Source organism: Centruroides sculpturatus, unplaced genomic scaffold, assembly GCF_000671375.1.
Source record: "Centruroides sculpturatus isolate CEXI.00-Female unplaced genomic scaffold, Cexi_2.0 scaffold1126, whole genome shotgun sequence".
NCBI lineage: Eukaryota > Metazoa > Arthropoda > Arachnida > Scorpiones > Buthidae > Centruroides > Centruroides sculpturatus.
Window position 1 is genome coordinate 259,813 of NW_019385768.1, and position 26,947 is coordinate 286,759.

At 30.3% G+C, this 26,947-nt stretch overlaps 1 protein-coding gene across 1 annotated transcript in view; it reads right to left on the reverse strand.

The window, feature by feature from the left end:
- Positions 1-24,896, reverse strand: part of LOC111641937 (F-box only protein 28-like) — a 46,993-nt gene extending 22,097 nt beyond the window's left edge. Inside the window, exons 1-3 of the mRNA XM_023388190.1 lie at positions 24,642-24,896; positions 4,661-4,909; positions 1,418-1,625 (exon numbers count right to left, since the gene is read on the reverse strand). Of these exons, the coding sequence (XP_023243958.1) occupies positions 1,418-1,625; positions 4,661-4,909; positions 24,642-24,740 (556 nt within the window). The 5' untranslated portion in view covers positions 24,741-24,896. The remainder of the gene's footprint in view (positions 1-1,417; positions 1,626-4,660; positions 4,910-24,641) is intronic.
- Positions 24,897-26,947: the final 2,051 nt, after the last annotated feature.

The window sequence follows — 26,947 nt, forward strand, 5'->3', positions numbered from 1 at the left end:
TAAAGTATTTTTCTGAGGTCTGTCTTATCAGGTAAATTACTGTACACAGTGTATTCATTAATTTTCATTTTCATGTAGTAAAGGCTCTATGCCTTCATAAAGGACGTACTTTTCCTTTGTTTAAGGGTATTTGGGCAGTTTATTCTCTGCTGTATTCTCAAGTAAACAATACATACAAGTACAGTACAGTATTTTCTGAGGAAACACTCATACTTATTTTTTTTAACCCCATTCCCAATAACCTGGCATTTTCACAAACTCGGCCACCCTTCGGTCCACATTAGGCCATGTTTTCGAGACTCTACTGTATAAAGTTGCATATGTTTAAACAAAATGTAACTCACATTGCCTAGTATCATCACTAATACTTACAAAAGTATGATTAAAAATTTGGATAATATTAAATACTATATAAAATGCAATTATTTCATATAAATAATTGTTACACAATAAAATACCGTGGACTCCTGCATAATCAAATGCTCACATTATGTTATTTTCATATATGTAGCATTATTCTTCCATAAATAAATATTAATTTACATTTTAAAAATTTAAGAACCAGATTCCTTACATGACTGACACAGTACAAGTGTGCATAGCTGAATTTTTCTTACACAATGTTATTAATTTAGAAATATTCATCCTAAAATTTAGGGTCATTTGAAACCTTAACACTTTAAAATTGCTTTATACAATGTCAACAGAAACTCACAGATGTTCACAATGTTATAAAAATTATAGGAATCACACTTTTTAATTTGGTTAAATGATTTTCCAGATTGCTCTGTCTTCTCACTATGCTCAAAAAAGTTTGAATCAGAAATTCAAACTTTTTTGGATGTGATGACAAGATAGAAAAGTCTGAAATATCATTTAACCAAATTAAAAAGTGTGACTCCTATAATCTTTATAGCATTTGTGTTTCTCCTGATTTTATAAGGAGTCAACATACTCTAATAGCAGTCATTTGAACTTCATTAAGAAATAAAAATTTGCAGTTATGGTTTATTTTTCTAAGATTTTTTTTATATTTTGATTAGCATATTTATAATTTCATATCATTATTATTTAGTATCATTATTTAATTGTTTTTATTACTTTGTTTTTTTCTGTCACAACTAGGTGCATAGACAGACACTGGGCATCTCTGTCACCACTCTTTATTCAGGAATATCTTGTGTTTTTATTATTTTTTCAATCTGAATTTATAAAACAATAAGATTATGGTGACATTTTAAAAAGTTTTAATAGTATCTGAACTTTTTTGTATCAATTAGGCAATTTACACATAAAATATATCTCACAATGTTATTTTTATGTAATGAACGAACTTGATTTTGCACTAATTAATAACATTATGCAAGGATCCACTATACTGAATTTATTATCAATAAATTAATATAAAATAATATACCTGGAATTGTGTAAGCCCCATGTGCTGTAACAGATATTGTTGGACTAGTATTTCCAATTTTTTGTTTTAAAGCAGGAGCAATTTTTTCATCAAAATATTCCATTGCCATCGAAGAAATATCTCTTAACTCTTGAAGTATTTCATGCGCACGAGGTGGTGTTGGTGTATTTTGGATATATCTCAAAACACGATAAATTTCATCAATAACCTAAGATAAAGGAATTTTTATTGTAAGTTCAATCTTTAATTATATTTATTTTGATTTTCATACAAAATATACAAAATGTAATCAATAATAAGTTTAACAAACTGCAGTTTTATCTCAATACTTTCCTACGTTAATCCAAACAGTAAGAGTTAATGTATAGATTCCATCTACTCTTAATTGGTATTTATAAACAAAATTTGAACAAATAGTTAATAGCATTACCAATAGATTATTAATATTTACTAAATTCAGAGCATTTTGTAAAGCTTCAACAATCATTCAATAACAAAAAGTAGTTGATTAAAATTAAAAGTTGCCTGATAGTATTTACATTAAAATACAAAAATAAAATACACTCACTGCCATAAAATTTAGTGCATCAAGGAGTTGTTGTCAGAATCGAACAAAATTGTATATGTGAGAACATAACAGTGATATAAGTAAGTGATTACAAAATGAAAGCAAAAGGATCATTTATTGCAGGAAAAACTACAAATGAAAAAAGGTTCTAGTAATCTGTTGGGCAACCTCTAGCATGAATACACAATGTGATACAGTTACTGCAAGCAGTCCTCTAGGTTCAGCCAAACTCCTAGGCTGTCCAACATGGTGTCTCAGGTGATCCCAGATATTTAACCAGTGACAAATCGGGAGACCGGGCAGGTGAGGAAAGTGCAGCAATGTGGCAGAGGCAATCCTAAAGCACCCTTGCTATGTATGGTCGAGCACTGTCCTGTTGGAAAATAAATGTCTCTTGGGAGCCGTCATGAGAGGCAGGATAACTATAGGATCTCACTAACATACTGCTGGGCTGTCACGGTCTCTTGGATTACTACTAGAGGTGACTGGCTATCGTATGTGTTGGCATCTCAGACCATCACACCAGCTATGGGAGCAGTGTGCCATTCCAAAGCACAGGCGGGATTGAGGTGTTCACCACAGCGCCTCCAGACATCAACATGGCTGTTGTCGGTGCCTAAACTGAATCTGAATTCATCACTGTAGATGAGCCGGTTCCATTCCATTGAAGTCCAATCCTGTTGGGAGCAATCCTAAATTTTCCTCATCCAGGCTTCTGTAAACAGTACAAACAGACACAAGCCTGTAATGATGGCACCACCTGTGTCTGGATGGCAGACAATACAATCGGCTGTGTGCATGCTTGTTGGATGATGATGCAGTCCTCTTGGCTAGTGGTCTGTCAAGAGTGTCATAAGCCTGGGTGCCAAGTGTAATGTTCACTGGTTCCAACACCTCCTCACAGTGTTTCAGAATGGCCTAGCAGGTTATTCAGCAACATGACAATCTGGCTTCTCTCATCCCAATGATCCTTTCCCTCTCAAACCCTTTTTAGATGTTCATATGATCTTCAATTGTGACGTAAAGTCATCTTTAGTGATACAGCATCCCTCTGCAACAGGTAAACTAACACACAAGATGCCTTTGCACACTTTTTTATAGGCCAAGGGGGTCACACTTTAATGCCCTCTGCTGGCATTATGCAATGAGCCATTACACTATTACTTTAATCATTTTCTGCATATGCTTGAGACTTATCTGTATGCAGCAATACAACTCATTTTTTGGTGTGTTAATTTTTATGGCAATGAGTGTATGTATCGTGAAGAAACAAAATTGTCTTCATCTTCCTCTTCTATCATTTACAATCACCAGCAACAATCTGAAAACAATTTTCACTTATGGAGAAAACCTTTTATTTGAGGCTATGACTCCATAAAAAATGTAAAATGGTAAAATATCCTCTAGTGACAATGCCAATGACATAATTCACAACAATAGTTAATTAAAACTAAAAGTGAAAATTGTTTTCAAATTGCTACTGGTAACTGTAAACAACAGAAGAGAAAATGATGACAATTTTGTATCTTCAATAATACATATTTTTGAAATTTAAAGTGAATACCATCAGCCAACTTTTAATTTTTACCAACTATTGATATATCAGCCAACTTTTAATTTTTACCAACTATGGCATTGGCATCATTGCCAGAAGTTATTTACATTTTCAGGCATATTTTTTGTATTTTAACAAGAACATATCAATCATAACTTCAACTATTACCTCACAAATTTAATTATAAAATCTTCATTTATTATTATTCTTAAAAAACACTATGAAAATTGATGCAAATTACACATTAACAAATTTTATATTATTAGAACAATCTTGATTTTTAACTGATGTTTAAAAAATAAAATATGAACTATCACTAATGATAAATTTGAATTTCATTATAGTTCGCATGTTATGATATTTTATAATTAGATATTAGTAAGTGAAAAGTGATTATTTGCTCACTCCAGTAAGTTGAGAAGAAGACTATTGTAAGTGAAGAGACATAACCATATCATCATGTAAAATATTAGTAAGTGGTTTATAGATAACCAAAAAAATATACATAGATAAATCAAACTATCTTATAATATTACTTATAAAGAATCCAACAAATATTATAATAATCATAGTAATTTAATAAATTAGGATTATAAGACATTATAAAAGACAAAAAATTCTAGTAGATATTTACTTTCATCATTTGAAACAAGTCTAAATTTAGCTTTAAGCATAAGAAGATGTATTTAAATTATTAGATTTTACATTTACTAATCTCATTTAAAGTTCACTTTCTATTTCAAATATATTAAAAACAAATGAATTTATTATTTACATCTAGAAAATAATCTCAACAAAATACAGTATGCAAATACAAACAACATGATTTTTTATATTTTACTAAGCAGCTTTAAAGCTAAAAATTCATAGAAAATAGCAATTTCAAATTTTGAATATTGCTTTCAAAATTGCTATTTTCTATGAATTTAAAACAAACTTTATTTAAACAATTTGCCTTATTTTGTCTTTGTTTTGCATATGTCAAAGTGATGTAACAGATTATAAATATATTAAAAATAAATTTTACATATACAATTTTTTCTATCTAATAAATTCATTTAGAATAAATGTATAATTAAACAAAAAGTTAATAATGAACCTAGCAACATTTTTTACTAACCTTTCCAGGAATAAAACAACACAAATTCATATCAACGTATTTCATAAAAGTCATTCCCAGCAACGATAATCTTGTTTCAATGGCTGTTAAAATATCACAGTGACGTGCAAGAGGATGATTCCTACGTTCAGACTCTCTTCTTGGTAGTTGAGCTTTAACATTTCGCAGACACTGTGCATGATATCTATCGACCTTAAGAAAACCATGATTCAGTAACCTTTGGCAACATCTGTCAAATTTCTTACAAACCTGAAAATTTATTAAATAAATTTTATTAAAAATATTATCCTCCTCCTAATATTAATAATTAATGTAATGTTTCTTCCAAAATAACACAACTATAGATATTTTATTGTGTAAATTTTTTATTTACAAATTAAAACATTTCTTAAAACAAATTTGTTGATTAAATTTTCCTTAAATTATTATTTGGATTTTTGGTCTTTCCAGTTATTTAAAAATAATAACAATAATAACAATACAGTTAAAGCAATAAACACATATGTTGTCCCAGTACTCACTTATTCTTTTAGAGTTATACATTGGACTCACACAGATCTTGAGCAACTCTGAAGGAAACCAAGAACACTTACTAAGCATAAACATCATCATCCTAAATCCACCATAGAAAGATTAACCCTTCCACGTAAAGATGGCAAACATGACCCGATTGACAAAGTAAACCTTCACTACAAACAAATACAGTCACTGCAAGAGTTTTTCTACAAGAAACAAGAAACATCACAGTTATATAAAGCAGTAACTCTAGCAGACTCAAATAACACACCATTAAACTTACACTCACAACATATGGACATGACACAACATATAAACAGCATAGACACCATTAAGCAATTGTGGGCTCGAAAGATACTCCATGGCAGACATCCCTACAACCTGGCCTAGAATTTTGTTTACAAAACTGTGCCAAACAGCTGGTTAGCTCAGGGATGCCTCTTTGGAGAGATGAAGGTTCATGATTGCCATACAGGATCAGGTCATAAATACTAAAAACTACAGAAAACACATACTCAAAGATACAACACTCACAAATGACACATGCAGAAAATGTNTTTATTAAAATGTCTAGCTATAAATTTGAATTTTAAGTCAGCAGATTGATGGTATTAAATTTTGGTGGTTTAAGGTCAACAGGGTGGAGTGATAAAGAGTGGGCGTGTCATATCTCAAGTAGTGTCAGACTTAATGACGATTTATTCATTATTAGCATTTACAATTTTTTTTATAAAATTTATTTGCCATTTTATAATAATTAAAAATGTAAACAGTTTTTTAAAATAAAATATCGTATAAGATAGAGTGACCAAAATTTTAAATGTTGTCAGGAAAGTTAAGCAATTTGTTGCTGAATTTTTTAATTTAAATGGACCTACATTACATTTCTGAATTCCTCATCTCAATTAATGGAAAATAGCAAAGTTTCATCAAAATAAATTCATTAAATTTTGAGAATGAACTTGATTCTAAACTCTCATACAAGATGTGCTAGCAATTGTGAAACATTGCCTGACTAAAATGTGTGATTTGTGTGATATCGTTTTGTTGTGCACACTCATGAAACGACCTTACATCTCAAAAATGAAGTCATGGACACCCATTTTTTATTGCATTTTTGGATTCTGCATTGCAATTAATGCAAAATAGCAAAGTTTAATCAAAATCTATCAAACGGATTTTGAGAACAAACACAATTCTGTAAGCCTCATAGAAGATTCGCTAGCGCTCTGCTTCAAATATTAATACAGTGGTACCTCAGGATACGAACGCCCTGGCATACGAAATTTTCAGGATACAACGTGAAATTCGACATATTTTTGCTCCATGATACGAACAAAAACTCACCATACAACGCTACATTATTTTGCAGCGCCATTTTTTATTCACTTCTGTTCATTGGTCTCAGTCCGCATATTTGCTTCGTCTCGCTCAATTAAAAAAAATCTTGAGGTATTATCAGAAAGTGACTGATTTTATTAAAAAGAAACAACCCGAAAAGGTTCACACTGGCCGTATTGCTGCTCGGAGTAATGACATCTGCCTAAGTCATTTTAGAAACATTTTAAAAAGTAGGCAAAGCCAAATCTCTTTGGATAGATATTTTACCAAGAGACCTCTATCCAGTGAAAGTGCTGGTGGAAGTGAAGGAAAGAAAGCAAAAAGCAGTGAATAAAAATTTTTAAAATATATATATATATAAAACAACACTAATTTTTTTATCCTTTCTAAGTTATTTTTAAGTTATTACATTATGTTATGTAAGTTAAGTTTTAGTATCATTTCCCTTCTCCCTCTCTTCCGCCACCAGTTTACACCTCCACTGTCGTCTATCCTCAAAGGTAAAGTACAAAGAAAACTACATTTTTTTTTATTAATTATTATTCTATTATGTTTATTTATACATTTACTACTACGAAACACATTTTTCAGTATTTTCCTTACTATAGTTATTTTTTTTAATGTACTACTTAGCTTTAATTTGAGTGTGTTTTTCATGTTGGAATGAATTATTTGGTTTTACATATAATTGTATGGGAAAAAATGATTACCTTACAACATTTTCATGATACGATCTCAGTTTCAGAACGGATTAATTTTGTATCCTGAGGTACCACTGTATATAACTTAAAAGTACAAGTTTTAGTAACTAATTATGCATATTTCATTATTTAATTTATATAAAATAACTTAAAAATGTTTCAGCAGAAATGACATAATATATATTACTACTTACTTTAGCTTTTATTTCTGCAAGTTCTTTCTTTACTGTAACATTAGCAGCATTTAGTTGCTTAATATATAAATGAATTCTGCTTATTTCCTGTTGAACGCCTACTTTTCTGCTCAGTGGACGGGAAACAGTTCCATAGCTAGCTGAATTATCTCAAATAATGAATTAATATAATTAAAACTGAAATACTTTTTCAATTAAATTTTTATGAATACATTAAGTATTACATGTAATGTGCTATGATTGATATGATTATGTAATATAAAAAATATATTCTTAATATCTGTTTCTATATTACAATTCATAGAGCTTTTGACAAACTTATTATGATAATTCTATGATTGTTAACATACTTGTAGACAGATGCAAAAAACAATTTTAGTTTGATTTAATTTCAAGTTTTATTTTACTCTTACCTTCAAAATAAGAAATTGTTTTGAAGGTAAGAATTTTAATAATTTGAAAACAATTTTATTATAGTTTAAAGTTTATTAAAATTTGTAATACAGTGAAACCTCTACATTCGAAATATCTGATATTTGTCACATTTTGATGACCTTTTTTTTCCGCATTGGTAAGTATTTTTTGTATTTGTCACCATTCCTAACACTGGCAGTCCTATAATCACATGCCCATGCCGATCAGCTAGTCATGTTAGCTTTTGTTGCCAATTTAGCTAATTTTTTGCTAGGTTTAGTGGATTTATGAACAATCTAGCTATGCAAATTACTTAAATTATAAGGGCATAGCTATTTTTATAATGTCATCTAGCTATAAAAAAATCAAACAATTTTAATGAAAACAATATGATTTGAATATTTTTATTAAAANTATATCAGGATACATTAATGCTACTATTAATAATTAAATGTTGAGTCAGAATACTTTTTTTTACAATACAGATTAATAAAAATAATCTATCAGTCAACATTTTAACAAAGAAAAGTATAAATATCAACAAAAATTTCAGAATATTTTGGAATTATTAACATGCAAGTTAATAATTAAGAATTTGACATCAGTTACAAGAAAGGATTGTTAATATTACATAATCAGGGGTTTCTCTAGAAAATTTAAAAATATCACCAACCATTTGCTAGTTTTGTTTTTTTTTTATCACTTCAAATTATTTATCTCTACCAGTTTTACTTACTAATTAATGCAGGTGCTAGTAGCCTTATCAGTTTGGAGTTTGGAGAGCAAAAGCTGTTGCCTATAAGGATAGGGCAAACTTTGGGTCTCCAATTCAAATGAAACTTGGTAAGCACATAGTCTTAAACACAAACATCTCCTTGTCCAAATAATAGGACCCACTTCTCAAGTGCTTTCAAACATTGGGTCTCTGAAAATTGAGAGTTTAGCTTATAAGTCTTTGAAAGTTCATGTCTTATGGCTAACAAAGTGGCTAAGATGCTAGGTACTGGACCTAGACAATGTAGGTTCAAACATGCGGAATTTTAGTTTGGTTCTTTTTATTTGTAACATTAGCATTATTATTACTATTACAGTGGTACCTTGGTATACGTCTGCTTTAGAATACGTCCAATTCGGAATATGTCTTGTTTGGACAAAACAAATTTTGCTCAGTATACGACTTAATTCAATTATACGTGCCATCTATGAACAAGTAGCACTATTGGTGTACTCGACCAGACTAGATGTTCATGGTGCAACAGTTTATAACTTTGTTAAATTTCTTCTGATTTTAATTTGTAAGTAAAATTTTATTATTTTTTTTAATCATGAATTGCAAAAAAGCAAATGAATAGCAAAAGAAAACTAAAAAAATGACTAGAATCACAATGGAACTGATAAAAGAGATTGTTGAGAAATATGAAGGTGGCATGCGTGTTCGAGATTTTAACTGTTGCATACCGTATTCCAAGAACGACGATATCGACAATCGTGAAAAATAAAGACATTATTACATCTGCTAACGTTGCGAAAGGGGTTAAATCAATTTCTAAACAGAGATCGAAGACATTAGATCATGTTGAGAAATTGCTTTTGCTTTGGATAACTGAAAAACAATGTGCTGGAGACAGCGTATCAGAAGCAATTATTTGCAAGAAAGCTAAAAAGATACATGCTGATCTCACGAAAAATCAAGCAGGAACTAGCCAGGAAAGCGAGGTGTTTAAAGCAAGTCATTTTTTTTACATGAGAACGGATTAATCATTTTTACATCACTTCTTATAGAAAAGGTTGGTTTGGTATACGTCCAATTTGGTATAAGTCCAAACATCAGGAACAGATTAAGGTCGTATACTGAGGTTCCACTGTATTATTCCTCATTTTTAAAGCTTATAAAACAAGGTAATAAAAATTGTGATGTTTTCACTAAACAGGAAATGACAAATCTAAAATGCTGCAACTATTCTACCCTATTTTCATATTACTTTTCTTTATCATCCAAATGAAAATTTCATTAATTGCACATTGATGAAAAAGACAAGTAATATAAAAATAGGGTAGCAAAGTCACAGCATTTTAAATTTTTAATTATTAATGTTATGGACAATTCCTTCATATACTCATGTTTGTTACATTTCAAATATCACAATACCACCATATCTGAAATATGAAAAAATAAAAATTTTATTTAACAAATAACTATAAGGACAAATCAAAAATCAAAAACAGACAAATCAATTGAAACAGTTCATTTCTGAGAAACACAGTATAGAATAACTCCAGACAAGTCATCNATCATGCCAGAAACTATACAACACATCACTTCTGGTTGCAAGCTCTTGGCACAGACAGATTATTTACATAGACATAATCAAGTAGCAAATATAATACACTAAGAGCTTGCAAACAAACAAAAATTATTAGACATCCATGAACCATACTACAAATACATCCCACAGACAGTATTGGAAAACAACATGCACAAAATATACTACGACAGAGCCATAATCACAGATAAAAGAATTTACCACAACAAACCAGACATCATACTCATTAATAAACACAATAAAATCATATACATTATAGACATAGCCATTCCAAACACTCACAATATACAAAACACATGCACTGAAAAAATCAGCAAGTACACAGAACTTACCCAAGAAATAAGGCATCTGTGGAGGATGGATACAGTGCTTATTGTACCTGTTGTTCTCTCCTCTATAGGTACCATACCACACACACTACACAAAATCCTGGGAACATTACAATAGACTAGAAATACATACATCACACTACAGGAGGCCACTATATTGAATACATGCCATATTGTTAGGAAATTCCTGAATACAGACCACACACCAATACACTTGTTTAATTTTTGTCTTCGTTTAGTTGCTATGCCTTGACTCTGGTCCAGCATAGTACACAGCCACCAGTGCCAACAGTATAACTAACAAAACCCAACATAATAATAATAAAGTAGATATAGATATTGTAACATTTCTTTGCAAATTTTTTTCTAATTCTTTTGAAAAATAGTTTGAAATATATCTTACAGGATGAACACAATCCTGATTAAAAGCTAGTTTACTTAATTATGAAAATATGAAATAGTTTAATTGTAATGATTAATTTATAAATATTAAAAAGTCAAGAATCAATCAAAAGTATGTTTCACTTAGATATTACTTCAAGATCTGTAAGAAAATAATCAACAGTTTAAAGTAAATAAAGTAAATAACATTAATAAATTATCATCTTTAAGATAGTAAATTATCTTATTTTATTGAAATTTCTTTTATTTCTGTATTATTATTATTTTAACCCTGTAACAAGAGTATCAGTGTTAAATTCTAATATATATTTTATAACTGCCAGTTTTCCTAGACATGTCAAATAAACCGGTTATTTGAATTATTGTTAAACATGTCAGGCTGCAAAGTTCTAACAAACTGATTATCTGATTTGATTTAAAATATATAGCAGGAAAAGTTTTGATAAGTCATTGAAAATTGAAATGAATGATTCATAAAAATAACAATTCAGCTTTACATATCTAAATATTTTCCTTACTATGAAAAAAAAAATGAGAGATTTCATGAATCATCATAATTCCAAAATAATTTAATATTTGGAAAAATTTCAAATTCAAAACAAAACTTTCAAACCTAATTAATTATTTTTCTAACATGCAATATTATATATAGATATATATGTAATATTGCATGTTAAAAAAAAATAATTAATTAGATTTGAAAGTTTTGCTTTATTTCCAATCAATAATTAACTAACAATCACAATTAACAGTATTGTTAATATTAACCTTTCGACAGTAAAATAGTCAGGTATGGTGCTACCGCTTATTAGTGGAGAATAAACGTGCGAAATTTTTAGAGTATTTTTTCTCACATTATTTCTCATTACTGTTTCAAAAAAAGATTTTGTAAAGTTATGTCTAGTAAAGAAAAGTCTTTTTTTATTGTTACATAATTCATTTTTCATGTGAATTTTTTTTGTGGTAGTTTTAGGCTAGTTTTTGGCGATACCCCTCAAAAGAATTTGACTATTATAGTCATCCGTCACCATTGCCACACGATCGCCCTTGACGACTATAGTCATCGCTCACTGCTGAGTGGTTAATTTTAGTTAAACAAGGAGCTTTTCTTTTTTCAAAGTATCCTCATCTTCTGAGCTTTTCTGATCTTGATCAGAACTATCAGCAACAACTTCATTTTTTTATTTTTATCATAATTTTCTATGGATGACAAAATAAAAATATATTAATTGATAATTTGTTCTAGTGGGTCACATTTGTTCAGTAAGTACAAGGTGATTTTTTTCCAGAATTTCTGTTCAAATACCAAATTGTTCACGATGGAAACAGTTCAAGTACCACGATAAAGACTTATTTCATTTGTCATTTTTATGGATGATTACTTACTTATGGTTAAAGAACTGTTTAACAACACTTACCTAAAAATGTTTAAATAAACTTTACTAAATACAAAGATTAATCTATAAAAACAAAACATACTGACAGTTTTAAGGGCTAAAGTCTGAAAGCAATGACAAAGATACCTGGTTGATAGGAAAGCTAGGTCAAAAAAAAAAAAATTTTACTATCAGTTTTCATTAAAATAAACCTGACAAAAAGCACAAAATAATTTGAAAATTTCAATATTCTAAAGTAAGTGTGTGTGTAGTCTCAAATTTGCTCAATTTGAGACAACATGTGTGCTTATTTGAAGAAAAAATATCGAATAAAAATGTTTACACTTAAAAGTTGTGAAATTTTATATGGACGATTTCCAAAACAGTGTTAAAACAAAAACCATGTTGTAGAAGTACAATGTTGTATGAAGGATACCTGTATTCCAGATTATTATTACTTTATTCTTTTAAGTTTAAACCTGGATACTATTACTAAAAATAGCTGAGAACATTTGTTTTTGTTAACTGATTGCTGAATATTATATATATAAACATCAAAGCCTGATGTGTTAATACTAAACCAATATTAAAAATTGTTTTATTTTGTACATTAGATTTTGTGTTTGCTAGAACTTTTGCTAAAGTATTTTTTCTTTATCTAAAATTCATCATTTTTAGATCAATGATAAAACTTTGACTTTGAAATCTGCTTATTATGTCTAAATTTCTTTGCTAGACTCAGTTTATAGAGTAAAATCAATGTTAAGCCACAAGCCCATTATGACATAGTTTAAACTTCTTGCAAAAATGTAAACTGTCAATCTTTACAATCCTAATTTAAACAAACGGAGAAATTTTGGTTATTACATCTACCACTGTTACTCCTAGTTTTTAGATGTTGGGAACCAACTAGGTTGCTCATTTTTTTATATAACAAAAATTACAAAAAACATAATCATAAGAAAATGTCAAAACTTAAATCAAGAAGAAAAAATTTTATTTTTTTCTAATTAATTTTAAAATAGCCAACTATCAAAATAAATAAATAGTTAAATATAATTCTTAAATCAGATAGAGATTACATTTTATCAAATAAACAAATTTTTAAAAACGGTTTCAAACTGGAAACAATAAATTATTGCCTTATTTTGTTTCTATTCATATTTCGCACACATAAAAATAAGTGCCATAGTTCATGCTGGTTTGGTTTGGTATATGCTGGTTGGCATATCAGGTTTGGTTCATTAACACTTGCTCTGAATTTTAAAAATAATAATTTAGTCAAGAATGATTTGGGTCATTCTCATCACTGATATTTTATAAAGAGAGTCTTCTTTTACTCTTCTCTATACTTGGTTTGAATCCCACCCTTTTTTTTATTGACAGACTGACAAAAAGCAACACACAACTTTTGCATTTGTACTTTAAAGTAAATCTATAATTACTCTACATTAAAACTTATAAACAGTAAAATTAATGTTACTCTTAAAAAAAATTGCTTTAAAGAATTAAAGAAAAAAGAAAATTCCTAGCCTGACTTTGGGTTATTTTAATTCCATTTAATCATCAAGCAATCAATAACTGTTGTCCCATAGTTAATGGTCAATCTTTCCTACTCGAATGTTTAATTTTGTATCCAGTTTGATTCAAAATATGCATAAATGAAGATTTATAAAATTTGTATTGAATGTCATCCAGATCAAAATATAATTATAAAGTGTTATTTTGTTCTTGCATTATACTACTACTGGTGTAATTTAAGGTGTGAATTTCTTTTAATCTAGTTTTTTCTCCAGTCCAACCCGTGGCCCAATAAACGTGTAAACAACCGACAAATTCTTTAATTTTATTTATTTATTCCAATGGCACAAACTCAAAAAAAGAAGTTTCACAAAGCTGTAAACCTTTATACATATTTTATTTTTGAGTGGAAAGGAAATATTTTCAAATACTTGAAAATGTGTGAATGAGGAACGAATACTAAATAAAGTTGTAGTTGTGACTCAAAGGAGTATAGACTCAAATTCATGGAAAGGAGAGAAAGGCCAAAAGATAAAAAGTAGTGAGAAAGGTTAAATATACCTTCTGTTATGCAAATAGTGAACCTTAATTTTTCAACTTTCCTCACTTCTTTATCTTTTGTCCTTTCTCCCCTTTCCTCACTTTTGGGTCTATAATCCTTTGAGTCCCAACTCCAGCTTTATTTAGTATCCTTCTAGCATTGCAAGATTTGGCTACTTTGCGTCAAATTTGGCTACCCTTTCATTAGTTTGGCATAAAAAATATCATTTGTCGCATTGGCTACTTTTTGGGCTACATATTATTTATAAATATATTAAATATAATAAATATAATAAAAATGCATTTTAAAATGGTGTTTCGTTGCTTTTTATTAATTAGAGACCCAAATAAAACAAATATTTGTTTTTTTCAAATAAATTTTTGTTTGTCTCCTTTATAACAAATGAATTTATTTATTTCTAAGTAAAAATTGAAAGTGTCTGTAATAAAGTTTTTGTAATAAAGTTTTAATACTTATTACTATAATCTAGATATGGTAATCCTTAAATATACTTGTATATTCAAGGATTGGGCCAAAATATACTGGAGCCACAAGTATATATAATATACTTGTGGCCCAAAACTCCATGACTTCTTCCAATGTTGCCCAGAAAAACAAAAAGGTTGGACACCCCTGGTCTAAAACATGAGCACAATATCCATTCTTAATTAAATTTCTTGGAGACAATGGAAGAAATAAAATAAAATTTCCATTCCTAAAACAAGAAGTCAAAGAGAAATCTGCAGTCTAGACCTGGACAGATGTAGAAGTTGGTCTACAAACCAGTTTCTAATTATTGTCTAAACCAGAGCCTATAAAAAATGTTCTTGTAGTACCATTTATCATAATCTGTACTTTTTATGAATTTAAGCAATGGTCAAAAAACCCAAGTCTGCCATCCAAAAAACTTGTTTGAAAACAAGTTTGAAAATTAAACAGAATATTCATTTCAACTACTTTTATCACAAAAAAGGAATTTAACATATTCTATCAGTATTAATGATGATAAATCTTTATTTATCATATAAAAATCTTTCACCCTGTCATAGAAATACAAAATAAATATTTAACAAAACTGAAATAAAAAACAAAATTAGTTTTTAAGCATTAGAGAGGTTACAGCCAAAGTTAAAATGTTAAACTTCTATGGAAGCAGACATACACATTTGATGTTTGAACTTCAAGTAAAACATGTTGCGCAATATGTTCATGTTGCGCACTGACTCATGGAATTTTGTTGAAAAATGGCAGAAATGTTTAACAACGGTAAATGTTACCAGTGAAGGTAAATAAACAAATTAAACTATTTTAAAGTATTTATATGATGTTTAATAACACTAAATAATTATTTTCAATTAGCGTCATGTCTCCTACCATACGATAGGACTGCATCATACTTTCGTTGAGGGAAGTAGTGGCTTATGTAAATCCAAAAGCAGCTCGGAAATTATTTTTAGAAAATTTACCAACCTATTACACTTTGATGGTAGAAGATGCTGTGAAAGAACAAACTTACTCCAACAGAATTATGATAAGCTATTATGAACACAAATATATATAAATTCTATAGACACTTCATATCACTTGCAAAAGAATTGAATAATTAAATAATTTCTGGATTAAAATTGTCTGTTTCTTTTCAATATTACCCATAAATGCTTAAATAATCATTTTTTAATGAAATATGTAATAATTTTAACCCCAAACAAAAAAAAAAAGTTTAAGCTGAACTTCTACCCACCATGCTAGATGTAGCGAACACCATTGTCAACCTTCTAGACTTGCCAGATTGCAGCACTCAACATTCGACGTTCATGTTTTCATGATGAAAATGTCGGCCGCAATCTCTATATTAATTGCATCTAATATTCTTAGGCTAGCAAAAAATGCTTCAATTTTTTACAAATTTAAAATAAAAATTAAAAAGAATAGTTAATTTATTAGTTATGAATTAGACTTTAGTTTTTTACTGATATAAAATTATTAAATTTAAGTAATTATATAACAGTATTGTTTAATACAAAGCTCTTTTACCTTACTTCATTAAACAGAATTCTATTGGAGTAAGATTAAAGAAAAAACAAAATAAATGAAAAAAAAAAAAATAGCTAATAATTACAAATTATTTTGTCATCAAAAATATTAATATTTTTATAATGAAATCTATTGATTCTTAGAAATATACATAAGAAAATAATGTAAAAATAAATTATATAAATACAAATACAAATATCTAAAAACCTGATTTTATAATTAAATTAAAACAATTACCAAATTATATCAGGATACATTAATGCTACTATTAATAATTAAATGTTGAGTCAGAATACTTTTTTTTACAATACAGATTAATAAAAATAATCTATCAGTCAACATTTTAACAAAGAAAAGTATAAATATCAACAAAAATTTCAGAATATTTTGGAATTATTAACATGCAAGTTAATAATTAAGAATTTGACATCAGTTACAAGAAAGGATTGTTAATATTACATAATCAGGGGTTTCTCTAGAAAATTTAAAAATATCACCAACCATTTGCTAGTTTTGTTTTTTTTTTATCACTTCAAATTATTTATCTCTACCAGTTTTACTTACTAATTAATGCAGGTGCTAGTAGCCTTATCAGTTTGGAGTTTGGAGAGCAAAAGCTGTTGCCTATAAGGATAGGGCAAACTTTGGGTCTCCAATTCAAATGAAACTTGGTAAGCACATAGTCTTAAACACAAACATCTCCTTGTCCAAATAATAGGACCCACTTCTCAAGTGCTTTCAAACATTGGGTCTCTGAAAATTGAGAGTTTAGCTTATAAGTCTTTGAAAGTTCATGTCTTATGGCTAACAAAGTGGCTAAGATGCTAGGTACTGGACCTAGACAATGTAGGTTCAAACATGCGGAATTTTAGTTTGGTTCTTTTTATTTGTAACATTAGCATTATTATTACTATTACAGTGGTACCTTGGTATACGTCTGCTTTAGAATACGTCCAATTCGGAATATGTCTTGTTTGGACAAAACAAATTTTGCTCAGTATACGACTTAATTCAATTATACGTGCCATCTATGAACAAGTAGCACTATTGGTGTACTCGACCAGACTAGATGTTCATGGTGCAACAGTTTATAACTTTGTTAAATTTCTTCTGATTTTAATTTGTAAGTAAAATTTTATTATTTTTTTTAATCATGAATTGCAAAAAAGCAAATGAATAGCAAAAGAAAACTAAAAAAATGACTAGAATCACAATGGAACTGATAAAAGAGATTGTTGAGAAATATGAAGGTGGCATGCGTGTTCGAGATTTTAACTGTTGCATACCGTATTCCAAGAACGACGATATCGACAATCGTGAAAAATAAAGACATTATTACATCTGCTAACGTTGCGAAAGGGGTTAAATCAATTTCTAAACAGAGATCGAAGACATTAGATCATGTTGAGAAATTGCTTTTGCTTTGGATAACTGAAAAACAATGTGCTGGAGACAGCGTATCAGAAGCAATTATTTGCAAGAAAGCTAAAAAGATACATGCTGATCTCACGAAAAATCAAGCAGGAACTAGCCAGGAAAGCGAGGTGTTTAAAGCAAGTCATTTTTTTTACATGAGAACGGATTAATCATTTTTACATCACTTCTTATAGAAAAGGTTGGTTTGGTATACGTCCAATTTGGTATAAGTCCAAACATCAGGAACAGATTAAGGTCGTATACTGAGGTTCCACTGTATTATTCCTCATTTTTAAAGCTTATAAAACAAGGTAATAAAAATTGTGATGTTTTCACTAAACAGGAAATGACAAATCTAAAATGCTGCAACTATTCTACCCTATTTTCATATTACTTTTCTTTATCATCCAAATGAAAATTTCATTAATTGCACATTGATGAAAAAGACAAGTAATATAAAAATAGGGTAGCAAAGTCACAGCATTTTAAATTTTTAATTATTAATGTTATGGACAATTCCTTCATATACTCATGTTTGTTACATTTCAAATATCACAATACCACCATATCTGAAATATGAAAAAATAAAAATTTTATTTAACAAATAACTATAAGGACAAATCAAAAATCAAAAACAGACAAATCAATTGAAACAGTTCATTTCTGAGAAACACAGTATAGAATAACTCCAGACAAGTCATCCAAATTGAAAAGTTATTAATAATCTCTCATAAAAAGTCACTGATCTTTACAAAATAATTATTACATGTAAGGCATATAAGCAGAAAAATAATTCTGTAAAATGTCATCTGTACTTCTCAATATTAAAATTTTACATAACTCTGCAGATAAAATAATGTAAAGTTGTATAATAAAAGCTATTTGTTTCATCATTATCCCATAGTCAACTTACACAACAAGAAAATATTACTTTAATAAATACTTGATAAACTATAGAATATAGCTAACAAAATCTTTTCATTATTGGATTATTACTATTAAGTATATTTTATTATAATAAAGAAAAAAATCAGCAATTAGACGTAGCAGTCCAATAATCCATATGGCCTTACCATTGAGATTGAGCAGCATAGTGGTTCCACAGTGCATTTTCTGGACTTAAATATTAGTTTTGGAGGACTGAACATATACACTTCCGTATACCACAAACCATCTGACCATCCCACATATATTCTGGCAGACTCGTGTGACCCGCTCCAGTACGAGATGGCAGCGTTTAGGGCCCTCGTGAAAAGAGTCCACACATACTCTTCTACACAAAGGGCTTTGGAACAGGAGTTGCAGTATCTCTGTAAAGTAGCCAAACAACATGGCTGTCGTAACATCATACAGAAAATATTGCAACAGTTTAGTAGAAGGCTAGCTCTTGCTCATATAGAAGATATTTTAAGCAATGGCAATCAAAGCCAAGACAAACAGATGATTTCAGTTGCATACAACCCAATTTTGAGATCCTCATATAGTAAAATTGCAAGATAACGAGATGTCTACCTAGCGTTCAGAAAATGCCCCTCTATGTTTGATTTACTTCGCAACGGAAAGGACAAGTCTAATGAGGAAAGACTGCCTGGGGTGTATAAAGTATCACTCAGGGACCACTGATTTGATAATGACTTAGTATAAATAGGTTCAATGAAAAGTGCAGTTGGGATCAGATGGAAGGACCATATGCATGACATTCAACATAACAGATGCTCCCCTTCATAATCAACTTATGCATTTGATCCTGAGATTATAGTCGACTTTTCAAATGCCAAGTTAATTGTCACAATCTCATATGTGGACCGCCTAAATGGTTGGAGCAAATTGAGATCTACAGGACGTACAATACATCATCACCCATTAATTCCAGGGATGAGATCACTCTTTCTTTGGCATGGCAAGCCCTATTGCAGCCGAATGAGTAAATGCATCATTTACATAAAGGGAGACGGATAAAAAAAAGTGGATGGATAAGGTTTATGTGATATCGCTTTACTTGACAACAAGCTTCTAAGACCAACTTGTGGATAAAAAGAGATTTTGTATGACGTACGACATTACGTAAATACTTTTATTTTCAAAGCTATTAAACACGTGATTCTGTTCTATTTATCGTATTCTAAAAATCGTTCCAAACGACTGGAGTACAGTTTTAAAAAATCATTCCTAATGATTCTTTGCCTGAAGGACCCAGGAGGGGTCTGAAAGCATTTGTATTGACTGATAGATTGTGCTTTGCACCAGTTAAAGGTTGTATGAGCAGTGTTTTGTATACCACCTCATATTATTTATTTACATATTATTATAGCAATATATCAATATTGCTGAATTCACCTATTATTATTTCTGCAGGTGAATCAGTCTACTCAGATGATAGTGACTAGTCCTATACCACACCATGGTCAAAGCAATGCTATTGAAAAAACTGTTGATTTTATTTATGTGTTATTGGTGTACATATCTATATTTAAGAATTTGCTACATGATTCATGTTTAATGTTGCTTTCTGTAATGTACTATACATATTATTGTTAAGATATAAGATTTCCACATTTGTATAATATATGTATGTGAAAAAAATAAAGATGAATATAGGCACAATAAGTACTATACCTTATCCATTTTCCATGTATGCTTTATTTTATGGTAAGTTCTGAACATAATTTCACACTGCCCACATTAATTTTTTGTAGTATATTTTTTGTATATTGTGTGTGTTTCAAATGTAAAGTATTTGTCTATAATAAATAAAATACTTTTTTACTGGAACTAAAATCAATATAAATAAAAACAAAACCTTTAAACATTCCAGCAAATCATTTTTTTAATATCTTAAAAGCATTTTCAAATGCTTTAAGTGATCATCCTCAATTATCATTCTGAATTGAACAAAGAATTCAAAATTACGTAAAATAAAATTCAAAAAGCAATTACACAAATTTACATTAACACATAGCATGCTTAAATAATCGCAAAGACTATACAAATTAATTAAAATGAAATAAAGAAATAAAATAAAATATATACATCCAGTAGAAATTATCACAATTAACTTTGCCAATTATATAAATTACGTCAACTCATCGTAGAAGGACTTACACGCCGATGACAATCCGTCAGCATCCCTATGATTGATGCAGTTTGTGTTCAACTGCGCCTTGTGAATTTCTAATTTTTCTAGATGTTTCACGATTTGCTTGGGTCTTGTAGCCTTGATGCCTGATCCCAGAAGATCATGATATCCTTCTGTTTGGTAAAAGCAGCAAGCACTGTAGTGTCTATGTTTTTCTTCACCGAGTGCTTATGTTCATCGATTCTTTTCTTTAAGTTTCTCATGAGTGCCCCTATGTATACCAAATTAGAGTTAAATCTTCGGTCTTTTAATAGTATAGAGTATATCCCTGTCATCATGTTGCGTTTGTAACTGCCTTTATCATTCCTTAAGAGTCTGTATACAGTGGGATTATGCCTGTAAACTATCTATGTATTCTTATTTCTGGTAACTTTTTTAACCATTCCTTTGAGGAACGATACTGAGCACAACTCTTTCCCTATGTTGATTTCCTCCCCTCATGGAGTGTTGTTTCTGACAATTCGTAGTAAGAGCATTTATTCTTTCTCTATGGTATCCTTACTGTATCACTATGTTTCGGATATATTCAAACTCATTGTAAGTGCCATAGATGCTAGTGCAATGCATGTGTGCCTTCCTTATCCATGAACGAAAAACCGTAATTTTTAAATGCTCGAAGTCTGCTGAGTTCCTAGGAATGATAATAGGAAGATAACTGGGTTTCCATCTGTTATGATTTCTCCTTCCTTGCAAGTTATAGATAAATCCAAAAAATTAACAGGAGCTGGAGCAGGAAAATGGAATTTTCCTGCTCCAGCTCCTGAGTTAATCTATATGGGTTGTCGTTGATCACATTTATGAACTGGTTAACCCTGCAATTATCTTTCCACAAAATAAAGATATCACCAACATATCTTGCATAACACAATATGTCTTCCTGAAACAAGGGGAGTATATGGCTTTCAAATTTACGCAACACTATTTCGCAAAGTATAGCTGACATGTACCCATCAGTAAGCCCCGTGCCTGCAAGTAAGTTTTATCCTCAAATTGAAAGAAACTTAAAGAAAAGAATTGATGAACATAAGCACTCGATGAAGAAAAACATAGACACTACAGTGCTTGCTGCTTTTGCCAAACAGAAGAATATCACAATCTTCTGGGATCAGGCATCAAGGCTACAAGATCCAAGCAAGTCGTGAAACATCTAGAAAAATTAGAAATTCACAAGGCACAGTTGAACACAAACTGCATCAATCATAGGGATGCCAACAGATTGTCATCGGCGCGGAAGTCTTTCTACGATGAGTTGACGTAATTTATATAATTGGCAAAGTTAATTGTGATAATTTCTACTGGATGTATATATTTTATTTTATTTCTTTATTTCGTTTTAATTAATTTGTATAATCTTTGCAATTATTTAAGCATGTTATGTGTTAATGTAAATTTGTGTAACCGCTTTTTGAATTTTATTTTACATACTTTTGAATTCTTCGTTCGATTCAGAATGATAACTAAGGATCGCTTAAAGCATTCAAAAACACTTTTAAGACATTAAAAAATGATTTGCTGGAATGTTTAAAGGTTTTGTTTTTATTTATATGTGTCTATGATTATCTTTTGTTTGTCAACCAATGTGATGCCTGGCTTGTTATGATGAATTGTTTTGTTTGTAATTATGTAAAGTTTGTAATTACTAATCAGAATCTATTACACTAGATACCAATGATAACACTAGGTATAACACATAGGCCTACAATAAATAATGAAAGCAATAAAAAAAAAAAAAAAAAACTTGAGCTACTAAGCATCTACAGATTTTTTACATTTATTTTGTTTTATTCTAAATAAGCGTTTTGTAATTTAAGTTGGAATAACATACATATGGAAAAGTTGAAGTTAATATATCAATAAAAAGTTTATCATTCACTTTAGCAGCCAATATACTTTGTAATATAACTGAAAATTGTGACACATAATTCAACATACCAGAAAAGTTTGAATATCACATTTTTGTATAATACTTTTTGTTGTCTTATATCTTATCTCCTATTTTCACTTACTATCAAATAAAAATTTAAAAAATTCACAATTTTGAAAAAGTCATATTTGAAAAGCAATATCACAAAAACTTGCTTTCAAAAAAATGATCACAAAAACAAAATATTTTTTATTCTCTCTTGCTCATAATTCTTTTATGGAGATATATTTCAATGTTAAATTGATTTTAATGTCATATTTTAAATTAACTGATACAAAATCTGACATACTTCTATTAAACCATAGCTGAACTTCACCATATTTTTAATTTCCAGTAATCACAATGTCTCAAAAGCAACTAAAAACTTTTTAATTTATTTAAAATAATCTTAACATTACACAAATGTTTTTGAAGCTTTAAGTTTCTTTCAAGATTTAATTAAATAAAAATGAAGTTACACTTGAACTTACTTCAAACAGAACATACTTTTTATATCAATACATTTAAAATCATTCTGTAAAACTGGTTTCATTAGAACAGTCTCAAAATGAAAATTACATTGAGGTCGAAGCTTGAAGATTTTTAAAAACATTTTTGTAATGTTAATCAAAAAGCACACAAAACATATTTGAGAGATCCATGCACTTTTAATTTTGAACTTTTTAAAACTATATATATTCCCTGTCAAGTCAAAATTTCCATTATTCTATCATTGTCATCTTCCAAGCATTTTTGTTCTCGTTAAAATATATTTTTACACCTTTGCTTCAGGTGCAGTTAAAATTTGTTTGTGCACACGTGTTGGCACATATATAATGGTTCATCCGAGGCTAAATTCAATTTGAGTAATCGGAACAATATAGAAATGGTCAGGAATATCATTTTGCACAATGCAGAGATGCACAAAAAGAAATTCTATAATATTGCTGACATGGCTTTTGATTTTGCATCATATAATTCTAGTAAAAAAGTCACTTTGAATGCAAGTTTTGACAATCAAGAATGCATACGTTGTGTTACATTTCATACCAATTTCTTTAAAACATTCCAAAGTAAAAGTAAAATAAAATTCCTTGAAAATAATAGCTAAAAAACCATGATAATTAACAAAAGTATCAAGAATATCCAACAGACCCATCGGCCACGTTTGGCAGTGTCAACAGTCGTAACCGAGCATGGCATTTCAATCAGTAGCCGTTACATAGTTACATCTACCGAACGACAAACGACATAAGCGTCAGAACAAATTGACACCATCGTCGGTCAATTTCGGATAGCAATAGGTAGCCTAAACAAAAGACGCTACTAAATGCGACATTAAAATACCAAACACATTCCTAAACGGCACTACCGTAGAGGGCGTTCGGCAGAAAAATACTCAACGACTCCAGAACCATCGAGTCTGCCGAACACAGCCGGCGCTCGCACTCCAGGATTTTAAATGACGACTTCTTCAGTTAATTTAAAAAGCATTTTGAGACCATCTCTTAAGGTGCAAAACCACGTCAGCCATCCAAACAACATTCTTATAGTCCAAATTACAAAAAAAAAAATGAAGATATTTCTACCAGAGAAGCAGATTAATGCTTTAAATGTCTAATTCTTGAATTGACCTAGAACATTTTATGTAACAAAAAATATAAATAATAAAAATTTATTGAAAAGAAAAACATTACTTAATTACTTTATAAGACTTTATTTATAGAAGATTTGATGATTTAATTAAATAAACTTTTCTAGAAACTTCTTTGTGTGAATGTTATAAACATATTAATCTATTTCGATAATATAAAGTAGACACGTGATAATTACCAATCTGAGATGGCTTAAATCATCGTAAGTGAAATACGATGCAATCTTCTCCAATAGTTCTTCAGGCATATCAAGCAGACATATGCCCGAATTCGACATTTTTGACGTGTTTTCTGTATGCTTTATCTCAATCCGTATCTTGGTTATATTGAAAAATTATAATGTTTATAAAAATCATTAAAATATAGAAACCAAAACAAATTTTTTCTTCCCAAACCAGAAACTTCCTTAATCTCGACCTCAAATTAACCTTCACCCAAAACATTCCTCGTTGAATCATGCGTCCGAGATTAGACTTATTTTGGTTTTTTTTAATTTTCGAAAATTATTTTCGGTCTTCGATGAAATTTTATAAATTCAATTTTATTTCGTAATAAAATTTATCGGAATGTAATAGTTTATGTTTAAAATATTATATTGTGAAAAATTAGGTAAGGAGAAATGTCGATTGGCCGAGCGGTTAGGATGACACTCTATCATTCGGGTAGACCGGAATCGAATCCGGACGGATCGGAAAAAAATTCACGAATTTTTCAGAGGCGTTCGGATATGTCGGATCCCGTCCTTCACTAACCGTTACCGCTCCTCTTTAGGCCCTTAGGCATTTTCTCTCTACACAGAACATCAATCTTCAAACTACTGAAGTATAAATAATGACAAGAGAAGATTATAGAAAAAGGAAAAGACAAGAATCGAGGACAGAAGCTACAAATTAGAATATTTTATTATAACCTTAAAATTATGGCGTACAGCCACATTGATATGCTCTTTGTTTTTTTTTTTTATCGCTTTATTATTTCTACATCTACTGTGTCCTGTTTCAGTAGTCCATGACCAATTATAGTATTTATTTGCAAAAAGCAAGAGAAAACAAACTATGCCAATTTTTTATTCATTTTAGTAAATTATTTCAGTACACTCTCTACTCTCTACTACTGCCGTATTTATACGTTGGGATGGTCTGTCTTGGATATGTCGGATCCCATCCCTCATCCGACCGTCTTATTATGTGCCTGGCAGAACTACAATGGTTTTTTTAAACCTTTTCCGCCCTGTGAGAACTAAGAGTTCCTTTTTGTCAAGCCAATCGTGGGTTCGTCCAGGTATACAATGGAACGGCTGGGTTTTTTTAAACTCTTTCCGCCCTGTGGGCACTAAGAAGGCCTCTTTTTGCAAGCTCATTATGGGTTCGGCCAGGCCCACAATGGGGCTGCCGGGTGGTGAGGGACGGGGCCCGACATATCCGAACGGACCGAATTCGAATACTATAAGGAGACTAGTAATAATGACCAGCCTGCCTTATAAGGCAATGGCAATGCAACTATTTACAAAGAGAAAAAAGGAAAGAGAAAAAAAGCTACAGAAAGGGTAAAATTACTTTGTTTAAGGGGCATCTCAGGGTCGAGTTCTGAGGCATTTCCTTTCATGGCTCAAGAGTCCAATCCGGACTCTGCAGATGTAACTGCATTTCTGACATATTGCCGTCATGCTATTACTAGATCGCTCACGTGTGACGACGTTATAAGACTAGGCAAGTAAAATATGTAGAAAAATTATATTTTAATTAAAAATTGGCAGAATGCCACACCCAGCACCCAGCTATGGGTAAATGGCGTGATGGTATATATATATATATATTTTAATATAAGATATAAAGTTTGTCATTCAACACTTTGATGTTATTAAAAATTAACTTTAAACCCCAATTTAAAGATTCTTAATCTAACAAAAAAATGGGCCCCATTGGACTTTAATAAGCCTTAGGCCCATCAGTGGCCAAGCAGTCTTTATTCCCTCAACACTGGGAGTTCGGTCGTGAGTTCACGCTTCGCTCGGACGGGCTGGCCATGTGGAGTTTCCCGGGTTTTCTCCACGTCTGTAACGCCTAAATTGGGGCCAGTTTCTCTTAAAAAAAACCTCCCGGAAGGCTCAAGTCAGAATCAAGGACAGTCATTTTAAAATTTCAAGAAATAGATCACGCTTCTCGTGAGAAGTCTGTTTGTATAAGCGGTTTGGCCGAAGCCCACAATGGATAAGGAAAGAAACCGTCTTAATAATCACAGAACAGAAAGAATTTTTTTTAATGTAATGCTGATCAGACTTTCTGTTATTTTACACCCATCCCCCATTTCCAAAGTGTGGAAGAAATATATTGAGAATGGTAAAGTGGTTAAGTCCGACCCTACTGGAGATACACACAACCCCCTTTATCTCCCCATCCTCTTGATCTTCACTCACCAAAATTTAATAGCATCAATCTTCTTAAGCAACGAATGGAGATACTGCAACGAAGTTAAGAAAAAGGT